The following is a 20,830-nucleotide window of genomic DNA, read 5'->3' as shown; positions in this document are numbered from 1 at the left end:
GGAAGTAATAACAGGTTCTACTGTAGCATATAAATGCCACCTTCTCACAAGAGGCACCTGGCCACAGCAAAAAAGCTAATTGTTAGCTGGTGAATAGAACTCTGGAAAAACAAATTCATTTAGTGTACAGATAGATTTCCCAGCTGCTTGAGGTTTCATGAAAATATAAAGGTTTCATGAAATCTGGAGGTCAGATATGTGCAGTAAAGGTTTGGTCAATGCAAGAAATACAAACTATTCCTAAATTCAATATCATGTAATTTAAGCTCATAGCATAAGGTGCAATGCTTTCTATTCTTTAGATGGTTATATCATTAAAAAAAACAAGTATGTTGACTGATGTCAAATATTAAGCTTCACATTGTAAAAAAATCATGCTGAGGAGATGAGGGGAATAGGTGAGCAGCACAGGGGTCCCGAGTGCAGTAAATGATGATGGTAGAGACTAGTTTTGACACAATTACCGTATTTTTCGCCGTATATTTTCTTCCCCAAAACTGGGGGGGGGGGGAGTTGGTGCGTCTTATACGGCAAATACACATTAAAACTCTGTCATATCGCAGCGGTCCCTGCGGTCATCAACGGCCGGGACCCGCGGCTAATACAGGACATCACCGATCGCGGTGATGCCCTGTATTAACCCTTCAGACGCGGTGATCAAAGCTGACCGCCGCGTCTGAAGCAAAATGGAAGCTAACCCGGCTGCTCAGTCGGGCTGTTTGGGACCGCGGCGTCCCGAACAGCTTACGGGACACCAGGAGGGACCTTACCTGCCTCCTCAGTGTCCGATCGGCGAATGACTGCTCCTTGCCGGGATCCCCTGCATGGCCGGCGCTCTCCTTCGTCGTCATCACATGGTCGCGCACGCCGTCCCGTCATCCAATAGGAGCGGCGTGCATAGCGGCGTGCGTAGCGACGTGATGGCGGCGACAGAGAGCGAGGATCCCGGGCAGCAGAGACGTTCCGGAGCGACGGGGGCACCCCGGGGACGCGGCGACAGCGATGGAGGGCGACATTCAGGGCAGCGGTGATGGTTCCGGAGCGGCAGGGACACGTGAGTATTACCTCCTATACCAGTTGTCTTCAACCTGCGGACCTCCAGATGTTGCAAAACTACAACTCCTGGCATGCACGGACAGCCAACGGCTGTCCGGGCATGCTGGGAGTTGTAGTTTTGCAACATATGGAGGTCCGCAGGTTGAAGATCACTGTCCTATACTTTACATTGTATTTGGTTCAGAATCTTTTCTTTCCTCCTTTAAAATTGGGTGCGTCTTATATGCCGGAGCGTCTTATATGGCGGAAAATATGGTAGGCTAATTTTATAGTGTAACAGCAATATCTGTCAGATGTATATACTGTGTGTGTGTGTTGGGGGGGGGGGGGATGCCTGATGTATACTTATGACAGACACCACTTAGTTTTGGAGAAACTGTGGCTCATTTATTATGAGTATGATTACATTTTAAAGGGGTTATCGAGGAAAAAACTTTTCTTTATATATCAACTGGCTCGAGAAAGTTAAACAGATTTGTAAATTACTTCTATTAAAAAATCTTAATCCTTTCAGTACTTATGAGCTTCTGAAATTAAGGTTGTTCTTTTCTGTCTAAGTGCTCTCTGATGACACGTGTCTCGGGAACCGCCCAGTTTAGAAGCAAATCCCCATAGAAAACCTCTTCTAAAATGGGTGGTTCCCGAGACACGTGTCATCAGAGAGCACTTAGACAGAAAAGAACAACCTTGACTTCAGAAGCTCATAAGTACTGAAAGGATTAAGATTTTTTTTATAGAAGTAATTTACGAATCTGTTTAACTTTCTGGAGCCAGGAATTAGCCAATGACTATGGCATTAACCATGTGAATTCAAACAGGCACCTCCCTTTCTCAAACATCATCCTGACTACATGCCACCTCTCCAAACCAAAACATAAAGGATATATGCGGAAACTCCAACTAAATATTACACCTATAAAGAAATTAGTTCAAATAAACCACTTCTTACATTAAAATATTACATTTTATTAGGATTGATTAAAATAGTGTAATTCTCAAATACAGTATAATCAAGGTGCTTCAGAGAAAAACACCATTTGTAAGGGGACACATCACCACAAAAATCAGATCAATTGCACATATCCCTATATGTTCACAGCCTACTGATTACTATTGTGTGCCATAAAGTGCAGAGGAAACTGGGCTAATGCTCATGTATGCTTTCAATTCAACGCCTATTTTGTTCAATGAAATGTATGTAGGGGGTACGGAGATGATACAGCCTACACAGACATGGGTAAGAATTTTAATACCTTATTGTGGTTTACAACCTTAGTGTGGAGCAATTGCTGCATTTGAGATTGCATTTGAGACCAGGAGTGCTGTTAGGACAATAGGCATTGAATTGGAAGCATGTGTGAGCATTAGCCCAGTTTCCTCTGCACTTTATGGCACACGATTATAATCAGTAGGCTGTGAACATATAGGGATATGTGCAATTGATCAGATTTTTGTGGTGTAAATATATTTTAATGTAAAAAGTGGTTTATTTCTTTATAGGTGTAAATAGGACTATAGCATTGTCTACCGTACTGGCTTAACCCCTTAAGGACCCGGGGTTTTTCCGTTTTTGCATTTTCGTTTTTACCTCCTTACGTTTAAAAAATCATAACTCTTTCAATCTTTCACCTAAAAATCCATATGATGGCTTATTTTTTGCGCCACCAATTCTACTTTGTAATGACGTCAGTCATTTTACCCAAAAATTTACGGCGAAACGGAAAAAAAAATCATTGTGAGACAAAATTGAAAAAGAAAACGCCATTTTGTAACTTTTGGGGGCTTCCGTTTCTGCACAGTACATTTTTCGGTAAAAATGACATCTTATCTTTATTCTGTAGGTCCATACGGTTAAAATGATACCCTACTTATATAGGTTTGACTTTGTCGTACTTCTGGAAAAAATCAAAACTACATGCAGGAAAATTTATACGTTTAAAATTGTCATCTTCTGACCCCTATAACTTTTTTATTTTTCCGCGTATGGGGCGGTATGAGGGCTCATTTTTTGCGCAGTGATCTGAAGTTTTTAGCGGTACCATTTTTGCATTGATAGGACTTATAGATTTTTTCATGATATGAAAAGTGACCAAAAATGCACTATTTTGGAATTTGGAATTTTTTTGCGCGCACGCCATTGACCGTGCGGTTTAATTAACGATATATTTTTATAATTCGGACATTTCCACATGTGGCGATACCACATATGTTTATTTTTATTTACACTGTTTTTTTTATTTATGGGAAAAGGGGGGTGATTAAAAATTTTAATAGGGGAGGGGTTAAATTATCTTTATTCACTTTTTTTTCCACTTTTTTTTGCAGTGTTATAGCTCCCATAGGGACCTATAACACTGCACACACTGATCTTTCACATTGATCACTGGTTTCTCATAAGAAACCAGTGATCGATGATTCTGCCGCTTGACTGCTCATACCTGGATCTCAGGCACTGAGCAGTCATTTGGCGATCGGACAGCGAGGAGGCAGGTAGGGATCCTCCAGCTGTCTTGTAAGCTGTTCGGTATGCCGTGATTTCACAGCGGTTATCCCGAACAGCTCCCTGAGCAAACCGGCATGGTTTCACTTTCATTTCAACTTTGAACGCGCGTCTAAATGGTTAATAGCGCGCGGCAGCGCGATCAATGCCACGCGCTATTAGCCACGGGTCCCGGCCCCGCGTTATAGATCGGGAGCGGACTCAGGGCGTACAGGTACGCCCTGGGTCCTTAACAGGTTAAAGGGGTACTCTGGTGGAAAACATTTTATTTTTTTTATTAAATCAATTGGTGCCAGAAAGTTAAACAGATTTGTAAATTACTTCTATTAAAAAATCTTAATCCTTTCAGTACTTATTAGCTGCTGAATACTACAGAGGAAATTCTTTTCTTTTTGGAACTTTTCTGCTAACATCACGAGCACAGTGCTCTCTGCTGACATCTCTGTCCATTTTAGGAATTGTCCAGAGCAGCAATGGTTTGCTATGTACTAGAAGGATTAAGATTTTTTAATAGAATACATTTACAAATCTGTAAATTTAACTTTCTGGCACCAGTTGATTAAAAAAAAAAAAAAAAGTTTTCCACCGGAGTACCCCTTTAAGGACAAACACCCACTACAGTTGACCCTCCAGGCTGTCATCATTCTCATCACTGTTAAAGACTTCATGTTCCAGAGTATGAAGGATACATGAGAAAAATCTTGAAGACGATTGTCATGTATGGGCAGGGAAGAGTGAAGCCCTGAACTAACCTGCTCCAACTTGCCCTGCCTAATTGCGTACCCGCCCTAGGCTATGGGTCCATAACCACGGTGACAGTCCCTGCCTGTATAAGTGCTGGGAGTAAAATGTTAACAAAATAAACTTACAATACAGACGGAGGTCGGGAAACTGTATGGAATCACACACACTAACAGAAATATAAACTAAACATACACACACAATATGTTAAAGTCCACAAGCCGAGTCAGTATCAAGGGATACCAGAAAAGCCAAATCGCAGAAACGGGAGAGGAGTCAGAGAGTGGAGTCAATGGGTCAAATATGCCAGAAATACAAGATACAATACAAATGCTAGCTAGGAGTATGAGCTCTTTCGCAGGTGAGGTATGGGAGCAGACCGCCAGCTTAAATAAGAGCCAGACCAGGTGCTCTCATCAGGGTCAGCTGACCAGTCCAGGCAGCTGGGCATAAGCCAAGAACCAAAGAAAAACAGAGGAAACTGGCAGAACCGTTGGGTTCTGACATGATTGTGTGAGATGTGGGCAAAAGGAGAGCACAGAAAGAGGTCTTGTGAGGATTAAAGATTATGTGGGTGAGGTATCTGGAGATTAGGCCAGAGATGTATAGAGTGTAAAAGTTATGGAGAGATTTATATATAATTGACCCTTTAATGACCATACAATTTTCTTCATTTTCTCATCTTCACCTTCCAAGAACTGTAATTGTTTTTATTTTTCTGTCGACGTATTCATATGAAGAAATTGTCCAAGCACCACGTACCATGTATTTTTTGCATGGTGCTTTGTTGTATTCTTGGAATTATTGTTTTATACCGTGAAGAGTAGCACTCTGTTTATAGGAGTTTGTGGTTAATGTAGTCTGCCTGTTAAGATTAGATGGTAAACAACCTTTACAGCCCTGCTTGAGGCACAAATGCGAGGCATACTTGGAGGGGGGCTTCATTAGGCCCCTTTTTGTGGTGAAAACCCTTCCGCGTCTCAGTGACCGTGTCACCCGGGTACCTATGGTGTTACAGATGCCCTAAATGCCCTAAACCACTTGAATGCTGCAATCAAAATTGACTATGGCATCCAAGAGGTTAAACTACAGGGATAAGAGGTTTCTCTGTCAGTCTATGTCTGCCTTGCCAACAAAAGACTTATTGTGGTCAGTCATTAGAAATTAAATCGCGATCACGCGGATGTCCGCCATTAACCCCTCCGATGCCATGATCAATACAGATCACGGCATCTGCGGCATTGTGGTACTTTCAATGGATGATCGAATCGCCCGCGGCGCTGCCGCGGGGATCCGATCATCTAGCATGGCGGCCAGAGGTCCCCTCACCTGGCTCCGGCCGTCTCCCGGGGTCTTCTGCTCTGGTCTGAGATCGAGCAGACCAGAGCAGAAGATCACTGATAATACTGAGCAGTGCTGTGTCCTTTACATAGCACTGCTCAGTATTAGCAATCAACTGATTGCTATGAATAGTCCCCTATGGGGACATAAAAAGTGTAAAAAAAAATAAAAAAAAAGTAAAAACATGTGAAAAATCCCCTCCCCAATAAAAAAGTTAAACATCCGTTTTTCCCATTGTACCCCCCAAAAAGCGTAAAAAAATAATTAATGCACATATTTGGTATCGCCGCATGCGTAAAAGTCTGAACTATTAAAATATATTGTTACGGCGGTGAACGGCGTAAAAGTAAAAAAAATAAAAAATTTCCAAAATTGATACTTTTTTGTCACATTTTATTCCAAAAAAAATAAATAAAAAATGTATCAAAAGTAAAACCTAAGCAAAAGTGAGACTGATAAAAACTATGGATCATGGCTCAAAAAATGAGCCCTCATATCGCCCCATATACGGAAAAATGAGAAAGTTATAGGTAGTCAAAATAGGGCAATTTCAAACATACTAATTTTGTTAAAATGGTTTGAGATTTTTTTTAAGCGATACAATTATAGAAAAGAATATAATCATGGGTATCATTTTAATCGTATTGACCCACAGAATAAAGAAAACATGTCATTTTTACCGGAAAATTTACAGCTTGAAAACAAAACCTTCCAAAATTTGCAAAATTGCGGTTTTCTTTTCAATTTTCCCACATAAATAATATTTGTTTGGTTGCGCCGTACATTTTATGGTAAGATAAGTGATGTTATTACCAAGTACAATTGGTGACGCAAAAAACAAGCCCTCATATGGGTCTGTGGATGGAAATATAAGACAGTTATGATTTTTAGAAGGCGAGGAGGAAAAAACAAAAATGCAAAAAGAAAATTGGTCTGGTCCTTAAGGCCAAAATGGGCCTGGTCCTTAAGGAGTTAAAGGGGTACTCCTGTGAAAAACTTTTATTTTTATTTTTTTTAAGTCAACTGGTGCCAGAAAGTTAAACAGATTTGTAATTTACTTCTATTAAAAAATCTTAAACCTTCCAGTACTTTTTAGGGTCTGTATACTACAAAGGAAATTCTTTTCTTTTGGATTTCTCTTCTGTCACGACCACAGTGCTCTCCGGTGACTTCTGCTGTCCATTTTAAAGTAATTGTCCAGAGCAGCATATGTTTGCTATGGGGAAGAGAAATCCAAAAATAAAAACATTTTCTCCATAGTATACAGCCCCTAAAAAGTACTGGAAGGATTAAGATTTTTAAATAGAAGTAATTTACAAATCTGTTTATCTTTCTGGCACCAGTCGATTAAAAAAAATTATAAAAAAAAAGGTTTCCACGGGAGTACCCCTTTAACCCCTTAAGGACCGGGGTTTTTTCCGTTTTTGCTCCTTGCCTTTAAAAAAATCATAACTCTTTCAATTTTGCACCTAAAAATCCATATGATTGCTTATTTTTTGCGCCACCAATTCTACTTTGAAATGACGTCAGTCATTTTGCCCAAAAATCTACGGTGAAAAGAAAAAAAAATCATTGTGCGACAAAATTGAAAAAAAAAACGCCGTTTTGTAACTTTTGGGGGCTTCCGTTTCTACGTAGTACATTTTTCGGTAAAAATGACACCTTATCTTTATTCTGTAGGTCCATATGATTAAAATGATACCCTACTTATATAGGTTTGATTTTGTCGGACTTCTGGAAAAAATCATAACTACATGCAGGAAAATTAATACGTTTAAAATTGTTATCTTCTGACCCCTATAACTTTTTATTTTTCCGTGTATGGGGTGGTATGAGGGCTCATTTTTTTTGCGCCGTGATCTGAAGTTTTTAACGGTACCATTTTTGCATTGATAGGACTTATTGATCGCTTTTTATTCATTTTTAAATGATATAAAAAGTGACCAAAAATGCACTATTTTGGACTTTGGAATTTTTTTGCGCGCACGCCATTGACCGAGCGGTTTAATTAATGATATATTTTTATAATTCGGACATTTCTGCACGCGGTGATACCATATATGTTTATTTTTATTTACACTGTGTTTTTTTTTTAATTGGAAAAGGGGGGTGATTCAAACTTTTAATAGGGGAGGAGTTAAATGATCTTTATTCACTTTTTTTTTTCACTTTTTTTTGCGGTGTTATAGGTCCTATAGGGACCTATAACACTGCACACACTGATCTCCTATGCTGATCACTGGTTTCTCATAAGAAACCAGTGATCAACGATTCTGCCGCATGACTGCTCAGGCCTGGATCTCAGGCACTGAGCAGTCATTCGGCGATCGGACAGCGAGGAGGCAGGTAGGGGCCCTCCCGCTGTCCTGTCAGCTGTTCGGGATGCCGCGATTAGCCGCAGCTATCCCGAACAGCCCGACTGAGCTAGCCGGCCACTTTCGGTTTCCCTTTTAGCCGCGCGGCTCAGCTCTGAGCGCGCGGCTAAAGGGTTAATAGCGCGCGGTGCCGCGATCGGCGCTGCGCGCTATTAGAGGCGGGTCCCGGCTTCACTATGACGCCGGGCCCGCCGTGATATGACGCGGGGTTACTGTGTAACCCCGCGTTATATCAGGAGAGCAGGACCAAGGGCGTACCTGTACGCCCTTGGTCCTTAAGGGGTTAAGGTTACATTTTAATCAGATAGATTCTAAAGTAATTTTCTGCACCTTTCTAAAAGCGCCCAGCTTATTTTCCACTTTGACCGAAATTTCTATTTTCAAACGGAAAATTATATACACTGCTTAAAAAAATTAGGGGAACACTAAGATACATTCTAGATCTGAACGAATGAACTAATCGTGTGAAATACTTTGGTCTTTACATAGTTGAATGTGCTGACAACAAAATCACACAAAAATGATTAATGGAAATCAGATGTATCTACCCATGGAGGTCTGGATATAGAGTCACACTCAAAATCAAAGTGGAAAACCACACTACAGGCTGATCCAACTTTGATGTAATGTCCTTAAAACAAGTCAAAATGAGGCTCAGTAGTGTCTGTGGCCTCCATGTGCCGTATGACCTCCCTACTTGTGTTGCTCGCGAATATTCGCAATGTGAATTTTATTCGCGAATATTGCATATTCGCAAATATAGCACTATATATATTAGTAATTACATAGTTACATAGTTACATAGTTAGTACGGTCGAAAAAAGACATATGTCCATCAAGTTCAACCAGGGAATTAAGGGGAATTGTAAAAATATTACAAATATTTTTATTTAGTTTTTTTTACAGTACACATCAGAGTGATCATCCCTCTCTGCTTCCAGCTTGTGTGGTGTAAAGAAGACTCTAATACTACTGTGTGAGACTGGCGTGCATATGCAAATTTTCGTATATGCGAATTTTCACATATGCTAATTTTTTTATATGCTAGTTTTCGCATGTGCACATTTTCGCATATGCCGCAAACCGCAAATATTACAAATATGCGAATTTAGCGAATATATGAGGAATATTCGTTCCTATATTCGTGAAATATCGTGAATTCGAATATGACCTATGCCGCTCAACACTACTCCCTACAATGCCTGGTCATGCTCCTGATGAGGTAGCGGATGGTCTCCTGAGGGATGTCCTCCCAGACCTGGACTGTTTTGCATTAGGAGGAACCCAGGGCCAACAGCACCAGCATATGGTCTCACAAGGGGTCTGAGGATCTCATCTCAGTACCTAATGGCAGTCAGGCTACCTCTGGCAAGCACATGGAGGGCTGTGCGGCTCCACAAAGAAATGCCACCCCACACCATTACTTACCCACTGCCAAACCGGTCATGCTGGAGGATATTGCAGGCAGCAGAATGTTCTTCACGCCATCTCCAGACTCTGTCACATCTGTCATATGTTATCAGTGTGAACCTACTTTTATCTGTGAAGAGCACAGGGCGCCAGTGGTGAATTTGCCAATCTTGGTGTTCTCTGGCAAATGCCAAACGTCCTGCACGATGTTAGGCTGTAAGCACAATCCCCACCTGTGGATGTTGGGCCCTCATACCACCCTCATGGAGTCTTTCTGACTGTTTGAGTGGACACATGCACATTTGTGGCCTGCTGGAGGTAATTTTGCAGGGCTCTGGCAGTGTTCCTTGTGTGGGTTGTAGAATCTGTCACCACTAGAGTGAAAGCACTGCCAGCTTTCAAAAGTAACCAAAACATCAGCCAGGAAGCATTGGAACTGAGAAGTGGTCTGTGGTCACCACCTGCAGAAACACTCCTTTATTGGGGGCATCTTACTAATTGCCTATAATTTCCACCTGTTATCTGTTCCCTTTGCACAACAGCATGTGAAATTGATTGTCGATCAGTGTTGCTTCCTGAGTGGACAGTGTGATTTTACAGAAGTGTGATTGACTTGGAGTTACATTGTGTTGTTTAAGTGTTCCCTTTATTTTTTTGAGCAGTGTATCTAAGTAGATATCAGTGTTTAAAGCCGTATACAGTGGTTAAAGGTCCAATACTGAGGATTTTGATGCCAAAATGTTGCAGATTTTCCAGTGCAGAAAATTCACAGCATTTATACTACAAAATGTGTGCCTATAACCACAGGCTTCTGGTTATGTGATATTCAAGATTATCATGCAAATTTGTCCTGGAAAAAGATTCTGGATAATCAGAATTTCCAGATTACTAGCCTTTCGATTAAAATAATTGTACAGTTTTGCTAAGAAATACTGCAAAAAAACCCTATTGGAATGGGTTAGGGTCAAAATAATCATAAATCCTTTGACCCTGGGATTCCCAGGATCACAAAAACCCTTTTTAATTCTCAACCATAAAACTTAGCTTTTATTAGTTTATTTATAATATCAAGTGATATGTACAGTGAGTAACACACTGTTAAAATCACGGACCTCTGTGTGAGTTTATTTGCTTTGTATCATGGGATCATACACAGTAGTAACACTGTTGTTTTCTGATATAATGATCAGTGGGGTGCAGCACCACTCTTTGCACACACACATGGGGCTCTGCAGTTAAAACAGACAAGATGCCCCCTCTACATGTTTCGTCATTTCCGTGACGTCATCAGCCAATTTTCCCTCCTGATGACATCACGGAAGTGACGAAACATGTAGAGGGGGCATCTTGTAGTAACACTGTTGTTTTCTGATATAATGATAAGTGGGGTGCAGCACCACTATTAGCACACACACATGGGGCTCTGCAGTTAAAACAGGCAGGATGCCCCCCTCTACATGTTTCGTCATTTCCATGACATCATCAGCCAATTTTCCCTCCTGATGACATCACGGAAGTGACGAAACATGTAGAGGGGGCATCTTGTCTGTTTTAACTGCAGAGCCCCATGTGTGTGTGCTAATAGTGGTGCTGCACCCCACTTATCATTATATCAGAAAACAACAGTGTTACTACTATGTATGATCCCATGATAGAAAGCAAATAAACTCACACAGAGGTCCGTCATGTTAATAGTGTGTTACTCACTATACATATCACTTGATATTATAAATAAACTAATAAAAGCTAAGTTTTATGGGTGGGAATTAAAAAGGGATTTTGTGATCCTGGGAATCCCAGGGTCAAATGATTTATGAGTTTTTCTAAGACATACCACAACTCAGGTAACTGGCTATTAAGATTTCTACAAATTGTGAATGAATGAATACAGTAAATAATGAATCAATTTTCCATTATAAATATAATAAATAACATAATCATAATGTCCAATATGCTTCTCTTTTAGAGTGTCACAGAACATGCGCTGAATGCTCAGGGCCACTACCAACAGAGTGTACACAGTGCCAAAGCCAGCTAACACTTGACCAGGATAGTGAAATGTGTGGGGTACAAGGGGATGCAAAGTGTCCTCTCAAGACTTACCTAGACGATGATTTATTCACATGTAGTTCTTGTGATCCGACATGTGAATCATGTGATGGTTCTTCTGCAGAAAACTGTCTAACCTGCTCTCTGCCTTTCTACCTAAATAGTAAGTACAAGATATTTTTAATAACAATCTCTATTTCCACTGATAGCTAAATATTACTATGAATATAGAAAAACAATATACCCAGTGAAAATACTGAAGATTATGCTGGAAAACCAAAACACTCAATAGCACAACCTACTGGCTGGTACTCCAGTATGGAGGAAACATGAAATCTTTATTCACTGGAATTACAGAATGTGAATACGAGGTGAATATTGTAACAAACATGTTAGTTGTATTTAACAGGTTTCTACAAGTAAATACTATTAACACTTGTCTTAAAGGGGTATTCCAGATTTTTTTTTGACTGTGTTAATGGGGCTGTAAACTTAAAGAGGTATTCCAGATTTTTTTTCTTTTTTGACTGTGCTAATGGGGCTGTAAACTTAAAGGGGTATTCCAGGAAAAAAACTTTTATTTATATATCAACTGGCTCCAGAAAGTTAAACAGATTTGTAAATTACTTCTATTAAAAAATCTTAATCGTTTCAGTACTTATGAGCTTCTGAAGTTATGGTTGTTCTTTTCTGTCTAAGTGCTCTCTGATGACACCTGTCTCGGGAACCGCCCAGTTTAGAAGCAAATCCCCATAGCAAACCTCTTCTAAACTGGGCGTTTCCTGAAACAGGTGTCACCAGAGAGCACTTAGACAGAAAAGAACAACCTTAACTTCAGAAGCTCACAAGTACTGAAAGGATTAAGATTTTTTAATAGAAGTAATTTACAAATCTGTTTAACGTTCTGGAGCCAGTTGATATATATATAAAAAAAGTTTTTTCCTGGAATACCCCTTTCATATAGTTCATAATATAGTGTATGTACCTGTGTTTCATGGTGGTCTCGCAATTCTTATGTGATCTTGGCCACAATGTTTATTTTTAACAGCATACAAAATTACTGTTGTCTCAGGTTTCGAGACATTACATCACTAGTCAGGTGATGATGCAGTGAATTGTAGTTTTACAACAGCTGGAGGCACCCTGGTTAGAAAACACTGGTCTATTGTTCACAGAAAAGCATGGAAGGCAGTATACATGTGCTTCAATGGGTGGGGTGGCTGATGTGTAGGAGGGAAAAAGATGACCTCACAATTACAAACAAGTTATTATGGGATTTGTAGTTTGACAAAAGGATTTCCAACATGAAATAGCCATTTCACAAAAAGACACAGCACAGCCAATTAGCCCCAAGATAAGCACAGATCCTTCCTAAGCATGTCCATTACTGTCTGGCAGGTAAGAACTAAAATCACCTTATGGTGGATAACCCCTTTAATAGTAATACATTGATTGTTGGTATCTGATATACTTGATTTATGCTTATACATAGCAAAATAAATGTAGGGCCAGCTTTAGAGAATTAGTTGCCATTCACAAAGTTACCAACAATATAGGGGGACATTTATCAATGTTTACTCATGTATTCCTTTTTTAGTTATTTTTTTCTAAATTTTTTTTTTTCTTATGTGCGACTTATTTATTAACTGGTTTCAGGCTGTTGATTAATTTCTTTACGTAAAGATAATAATAATTATTATTATAATTTCTAATCTCAGGTTTGTTGTCTTGAATGTGTTCTTTTATCTTCTCGATTGATGTTTACCTCTAGAAGCAATAAACAACTGTAGAAGCTGTAGAAGCATACAACTGTTGTAGTTGTGAAGGCATGAGACTAACTGTAGCTAAATGTACATTTTATTGCCTATACTTGGACCCTTTATCATAAAGGATACAATGGTTCATGGTTCTACTCTCTTGGTTAGTGACAATGTTCACTTAGATGTTTCAGCCCTAATAGGAAAATACTACATGATTCCTTCCAGGCCTTGTTTTCTGCAGCCAACAATCAACATCTGCTATACTTATTTATTATTATTATTATTATTATTATTATATTCTATTTCTACCACTACTAATACTACTACTACCACTAATAATAAGTATTATTATTATTATTATTATTATATAAACTACGCAAAATTAATAATTATAAAAAAAAGCATGATAAAATTTTCCCAATGATTAAAGACAATGTTGTGATCAATTGAATATAGCTTTTTGTTTCTTACAGAAAACACCTGTGTAAAGCAATGCCCAATTGGTACATACAAGACAAGTGAAGGAGCAGATGGGGTGACACTTGGCTTCTGTTCAGCTTGCCACCAGGTATGCACAACATGTCATGGAGGGTCAGCCAAGGACTGTGATATTTGTGCCGCTGGATACTACAAATTGCTTCACCTCTGCATTTTGCATTGCCCTCCAGGGTAAGTACTGTGATTTGATGTGCTAAAATGCCTTGTAGCTCATGTGTATTTCCATACATGCTAAATACTATGGCAGGTGATTCACATCACTTTATGCAGAATTATGTAAAGTCTGATACTTGCATGTTGTAAATTTCTATACCTTAATAAGTATTTATGCTTGTCCTATCCTATTCAGCCTACAGTCTGTTACAGTGTTCTAAGCTGTGGCAAATGTAGAATTTTAACATTGGTGTATTTCACAGTCTCACATATGCTAACACTTATTGCACATATACAGTGATCCCCCGACTTATGGTGGCCCCGACATACGAACATTTAAACATATGATGATCTCTCAGAGGCCATCGTATGTTTAAGGCAGCATCAACATACAATGTTTTGTATGTCGGGGCCATCACATAAACGGCTTTCTGGCAGCGCAGACTGCTTCAGCGGCTGCCGGATAGCCGTTTAATGTGCCCCATGCGCCCCTGTGAGTGTCACTCATCTGTCTCCGCCGCTCCGGACCGTCCTCTTGATGCTCCGCTGCATGGCCGTCGCTCTCCTTCATCATCATCACATCTCTGCGGACGATGTCCTATCTTCCAATAGGGGTGGCGTGCGCAGCGACGTGATGATGGCGATGAAGAGCGACGATCCAGGGCAGCGGTGATGGTCCGGTGATGGAACCAATAACCATTGAATATTGAGGGACCACTGTACAAACTAAATTAATACATATGCACACACAAGACATATATTGTGGACCTGCATATGGCTGCTGTTCTTGCCCCCACCATCATCTGTGCAATTCTATTTCCATAAGGTGGGGGCAAGAAACCTGCCCCCTGTTGTCTGCTTTTGCTACATGTTATAATCACTACAACCAGGGAAACACTGCATCACTGTTTGTTTTCGTGGATTGGCCCAACAGACATAGCCTTACATGCTGCCTTACATCTCTTTTTTTGCTATTTTTAACTAAAATTCATTGTACTGTGTTGAAGGGGTTTATGGTGAACATCTATTTAAGGGTACTCTCCCAAAGACATCTTATCCCCTATACCCTATCCTATCACTGGGATGCCCGTGATCTCTGGGCCGGCACCCCGGCGTTCTGAACATTTATGTGTAGAGCGCCGGTTTGGGGCGGGCATGTTCGTGGCGTCACTCTCCCTCCATTCGTATGTATGGGAGGGGGCATCCATATGGATCAGATAAAAGTCAAGATCTGACTCTTTTGGGTATTGTCATCTTAGTCATAAATAATATACACATATAATCACCATTTTTTAAAGTGTAGCTGTCGTCAAAAAAAAGTTTTTACATAATGTATCATCATATGTATATTTGTAATATATATTGGTTAAATAAAATTGTTTATTTTTGGGTGAAAAAATCCTGTCCCTGCAGCTATTGCCTGTGTTTCTCTATGAGGAGTCCAAATACAGGAAGTGAGGACATGACAAGCAGGCTCCTGGCTTCTGGCTTGTCAATCATCCTGCTGTGTGGCCCGGGGGCATGTCACAGAGCCTCACTGCACAAAGCCCTGCTTGTCCTCAGTGCACAGAGCTCTGCTTGCCCTCAGTGCACAGAGCCTTGCTTGTCCTCACTGCACAGAGCCCTGCTTGTCCTCACTGCACAGAGCCCTGCTTGTCCTCACTGCCCAGAGCCCTACTTGTTCTCAGTGCATAGAGCCCTGTTTGTGTTCAGTGCACAGAGCCCTGCTTGTCCTCAGTGAACAGAGCTCTGCTTGTCCTCAGTACACAGAGCCCTGCTTGTCCCCACAGCACTGAGCCATGCTTCTCCTCAGTCCACAGAGCCCTGCTTGTCCTCACTGCACAGAGCCCTGCTTGTCCTTACTGCACAGAGCCCTGCTTGTCCTGATTGCACAGAGCCCTGCTTGTCCTCAGTGCCCAGAGCCCTGCTTGTCCTACGTGCACAGATCCCTGCTTGTCCTCAGTGAACAAAGCCCTGCTTGTCCTCACTGCACAGGGCCCTGCTTGTCCTCAGGGCACAGAGCCTTGCTTGTCCTCAGTTCACAGAGCCCTACTTGTCCTCACTACACAGAGCCCTGCTTGTCCCCGCTGCACAGAGCCCTGCTTGTCCCCGCTGCACAGAGCCCTGCTTGTCCTCAGGGCACAGAGCCCTGCTTGTCCCCGCTGCACAGAGCCCTGCTTGTCCTCAGGGCACAGAGCCCTGCTTGTCCTCAGTGTACAGAGCCCTGCTTGTCCTCACTGCACAGAGCCCTGCTTGTCCTCCCTACACAGAGCCCTGCTTGTCCTCAGTGAACACAGCCCTGCTTGTCCACACTGCACAGAGCCCTGCTTATCCTCATTGCACAGAGCCCCGCTTGTCCTTAGTGTACAGGGTAATGCTTGTCCTCAGTGCACAGAGCCCCGCTTGTCCTCAGTACACAGAGCCTTGCTTGTCCTCAGTGCACAGAGCCCTACTTGTCCTCACTACACAGAGCCCTGCTTGTCCCCGCTGCACAGAGCCCTGCTTGTCCCCGCTGCACAGAGCCCTGCTTGTCCTCAGGGCACAGAGCCCTGCTTGTCCTCAGTGCACAGAGGCCTGCTTGTCCTCAGTGTACAGAGCCCTGCTTGTCCTCAGTGTACAGAGCCCTGCTTGTCCTCACTGCACAGAGCCCTGCTTGTCCTCCCTACACAGAGCCCTGCTTGTCCTCAGTGAACACAGCCCTGCTTGTCCACACTGCACAGAGCCCTGCTTATCCTCATTGCTCAGAGCCCCGCTTGTCCTCAGTGTACAGGGTAATGCTTGTCCTCAGTGCACAGAGCCCTGCTTGTCCTCAGTACACAGAGCCTTGCTTGTCCTCAGTGGACAGAGCCCTGCTTGTCCTCAGTGCACAGAACCCCGCTTGTCCTCAGTGCACAGAGCCCTGTTTGTCCTCAGTGGACAGAGCCCTGCTTGTGCCTACTGCACCGAGCCCTGCTTCTCCTCAGGGCACAGAGCCCTGCTTGTCCTCAATGCAGTGAGCCCTGCTTGTCCTCAGTGCACAGAGCCCTACTTGTCCTCACTACACAGAGCCCTGCTTGTCTCCAGTGCACAGAGCCCTGCTTGTTCTCAGTGCACAGAGCCCTGCTTGTCCTCACTGCACCGAGCCCTGCTTGTCCTTACTGCACAGAGCCCTTCTTGTCCTGACTGCACAGAGCCCTGCTTGTCCTCAGTCCACAGAGCCCTGCTTGTCCTCAGTGTACAGAGCCCTGCTTGTCCTCAGTCTACAGAGCCCTGCTTGTCCTCAGTGTACAGAGCCCTGCTTGTCCTCAGTGCACAAAGCCCTGCTTGTCCTCCCTGCACAGAGCCCTGCTTGTCCTCAGTAAACACAGCCCTGCTTTTTCCACACTACACAGAGCCCTGCTTGTCCTCATTGTACAGAACCCTGCTTGTCTTCAGTGCACAGAGCCCCACTTGTCCTCAGTGTACAGAGCACTGCTTGTCCTCAGTGCACAGAGTCCCGCTTGTCCTCAGTGCATAGAGCCCGGCTTGTCCTCAGTGCACAGAGCCTTGCTTGTCCTCAGGGAACAGAGCTCTGCTTGTCCTCACTGCACAGAGCCCTTCTTGTCCTCAGGGCACAGATGCCCACTTGTCCTCAGAGTACAGGCCCTGCTTGTCCTCAGTGCACAGAGCCCTGCTTGTCCCCAGTGCACAGAGCCCTGCTTGTCCTCAGTGCACAGAGCCCTGCTTGTCCTCAGTGCACAGAGCCCTGCTTGTCCTCAGTGAACAGAGCCCTGCTTGTCCTCACTGCACAGAGCCCTGTTTGTCCTCAGTGTACAGAGCACTGCTTGTCCTCAGTGAACAGAGCCCTGCTTGTCCTCAGTGAACAGAGCCCTGCTTGTCCTCAGTGCACAGAGCCCTGCTTGTACTCACGGCACAAATCCCTGCTTGTCCTCAATGTACAGAGCCCTGCTTTACTTCAGTGCACAGAGCCCTGCTTGTCGTCAGTGCACAAAGCCCTGCTTGTCCTCAGTATACAGAGTTCTGCTTGTCCTCAGTGCACAGAGCCCTGCTTATCCTCAGTGTACAGAGTCCTGCTTGTCCTCAGTGCACAGAGCCCTTCTTGTCCTCAGTGCACAGAGCCCTGCTTGTCCTCAGTGCACAGAGCCCTGCTTGTCCTCAGTGCACAGAGCGCTGCTTGGCCTCAGTGCACAGAGCCCTGCTTGGCCTCAGTGCACAGAGCCCCCTGCTCGTCCTGCCCACGCTTTTTGTATTTGGTCTCCTCAAAGACACACATGCAATAGCTGCAGGGACAAAAATATACACATTTTTTAACCAATGTATATTACAAATTTACATATAATGGTATTATCTACATTATATGAAAAGTTATTTTTTTTGACTACAGGTATACTTTAACCCCTTAAGGACCCAGCCATTTTACACCTCAGGACCCGGCCCTTTTTTGCACATCTGACCACTGTCACTTTAAACATTAATAACTCTGGAATGCTTTTAGTTATCATTCTGATTCCGAGATTGTTTTTTCGTGACATATTCTACTTTAACATAGTGGTAAAATTTTGTGGTATCTTGCATCCTTTCTTGGTGAAAATTCCCCAAATTTTATGAAAAATTTGAAAATTTAGCATTTTTCTAACTTTGAAGCTCTCTGCTTGTAAGGAAAATGGATATTCCAAATAATTTTTTTTTATTCACATATACAATATGTCTATTGTATGTTTGCATCATAAAATTGACGTGTTTTTACTTTTGGAAGACACCAGAGAGCTTCAAAGTTCAGCAGCAATTTTCCAATTTTTCACAAAATTTCAAAACTCACAATTTTTCATAGACCAGTTCAGGTTTGAAGTGAATTTGAAGGGTCTTCATTTTAGAAATACCCCACAAATGACCCCATTATAAAAACTGCACCCCCCAAAGTATTCAAAATGACATTCAGTCCGCGTTTTAACCCTTTAGGTGTTTCACAGGAATAACAGCAAAGTGAAGGAGAAAATTCACAATCTCCATTTTTTACACTCGCATGTTCTTGTAGACCCAATTTTTGAATTTTTACAAGGGGTAAAAGGAGAAAATGTATACTTATATTTGTAGCCCAATTTCTCTCGAGTAAGCACATACCTCATATGTCTATGTAAAGTGTTCGGTAGGCGCAGTAGAGGGCTCAGAAGCGAAGGAGCGACAAGGGGATTTCGGAGAGTACGTTTTTTTGAAATGGTTTTTGGGGGGCATGTTGCATTTAGGAAGCCCCCATGGTGCCAGAACAGCAAAAATCCCCCACATGGCATACCATTTTGGAAACTAGACCCCTTGAGGTACGTAACAAGGAATAAAGCGAGTCTTAATACCCCACAGGTGTTTCACGACTTTTGCATATGTAAAAAAAAATAATAATAAAATTTCACTAAAATGTGTGTTTCCCCCCAAATTTCACATTTTTGCAAGGGTTAATAGCAGAAAATACCCCCCAAACATTGTAACCCCATCTCTTCTGAGTATGAAGGTACCCCATAAGTTGACCTGAGGTGTACTATGGGTGAACTACAATGCTCAGAAGAGAAGGAGTCATATTTGGCTTTTTGAGAGCAAATTTTGCTCGGGGGCATGTCGCATTTAGGAAGCCCCTATGGTGCCAGGACAGCAAAAAAAAAACACATGGCATACCATTTTGGAAACTAGACCCCTTGTGGAACGTAACAGGAAATAAAGTGAGCCTTAATACCCCACAGGGGTTTCACGACTTTTGCATACGTAAAAATAAAATTAAAAAAAATCACTAAAAGGTGTGTTTCCCCCCCAAATTTCACATTTTTGCAAGAGTTAATAGCAGAAAATACCCCCCCAAAATTTGTAACCCCATCTCTTCTGAGTATGGAGGTACCCCAAAAGTTGACCTGAAGTGCACTACGGGCGAACTACAATGCTCAGAAGAGAAGGAGTCACATTTGGCTTTTTGAGAGCAAATTTTGCTCGGGGGGCATGTCGCATTTAGGAAGCCCATATGGCGCCAGGACAGCAAAATAACCGCCACATGGCATACCATTTTGGAAACTAGACCCCTTGAGGAATGTAAGAAGGCGTAAAGTGAGCATTTACCCCCCACTGGTGTATGTCATATCTTTGGAACAGTGGGCTGTACAACATTTTTAATTTGCACAGCCCACTCTTCCAAAGATCTGTCAGACACCAGTGGGGTGTAAATTCTCACTGGACCCCTCATTACATTTCGTGAGGGGTGTAGTTTCCGAAATGGGGTCACATGTGGGGTTTTGTTTTTTTGCGTTTGTCAAAACCGCTGTAACAATCAGCCACCCCTGTGCAAATCACCTCAAATGTACATGGCGCACTCTCCCTTCTGGGCCTTGTTGTGCGCCCCCAGAGCAGTTTGCGCCCACATATGGGGTATCTCCGTACTCGGGAGAAATTGCGTTACAAATTTTGGGGGGCGTTTTTCCCCTTTACCTCTTGTCAAAATGAAAAGTATAGGGCAACACCAGCATGTTAGTGTAAAAAGTTTATTTTTTTTACACTAACATGCTGGTGTAGACCCCAACTTCACCTTTTCATAAGGGGTGAAAGGAGAAAAAGACCCCCAAGATTTGTTAGTCAATTTCTCCTGAGTACGGCGATACCCCATATGTGACCCTAAACTGTTGCCTTGAAATACGACAGGGCTCCGAAGTGAGAGCGCCATGCGCATTTGAGGCCTGAATTAGGGATTTTCATAGGGGTGGACATAGGGGTATTCTACGCCAGTGATTCCCAAACAGGGTGCCTCCAGCTGTTGCAAAACTCCCAGCATTCCTGGACAGTCAACGGCTGTCCGGCAATACTGGGAGTTGTTGTTTTGCAACAGCTGGAGGCTCCATTTTGGAAAGAGTGGCGTACCAGGCGGTTTTCATTTTTATTGGGGAGGGAGGGGGCTGTGTGGGGGTATGTGTATATGTAGTGTTTTTTACTTTTTATTT

At 42.5% G+C, this 20,830-nt stretch overlaps 1 protein-coding gene across 2 annotated transcripts in view; it reads left to right on the top strand.

Moving 5' to 3' along the window:
* LOC130368607 (proprotein convertase subtilisin/kexin type 5-like) overlaps positions 1-20,830 on the top strand; it is a 154,266-nt gene that overhangs the window by 99,165 nt on the left and 34,271 nt on the right. For both annotated transcript variants that reach the window (XM_056572514.1, XM_056572515.1), the window contains 2 exons: positions 11,390-11,635; positions 13,706-13,901. In XM_056572514.1, coding sequence (XP_056428489.1) covers positions 11,390-11,635; positions 13,706-13,901 — 442 coding nt within the window. The remainder of the gene's footprint in view (positions 1-11,389; positions 11,636-13,705; positions 13,902-20,830) is intronic.

This window comes from Hyla sarda, chromosome 4 (genome assembly GCF_029499605.1).
Source record: "Hyla sarda isolate aHylSar1 chromosome 4, aHylSar1.hap1, whole genome shotgun sequence".
In the NCBI taxonomy this organism is placed as follows: Eukaryota; Metazoa; Chordata; class Amphibia; order Anura; family Hylidae; genus Hyla; species Hyla sarda.
The sequence above is the reverse complement of the archived record's forward strand: the minus strand, read 5'-3'. Positions and strand labels throughout refer to the sequence as shown.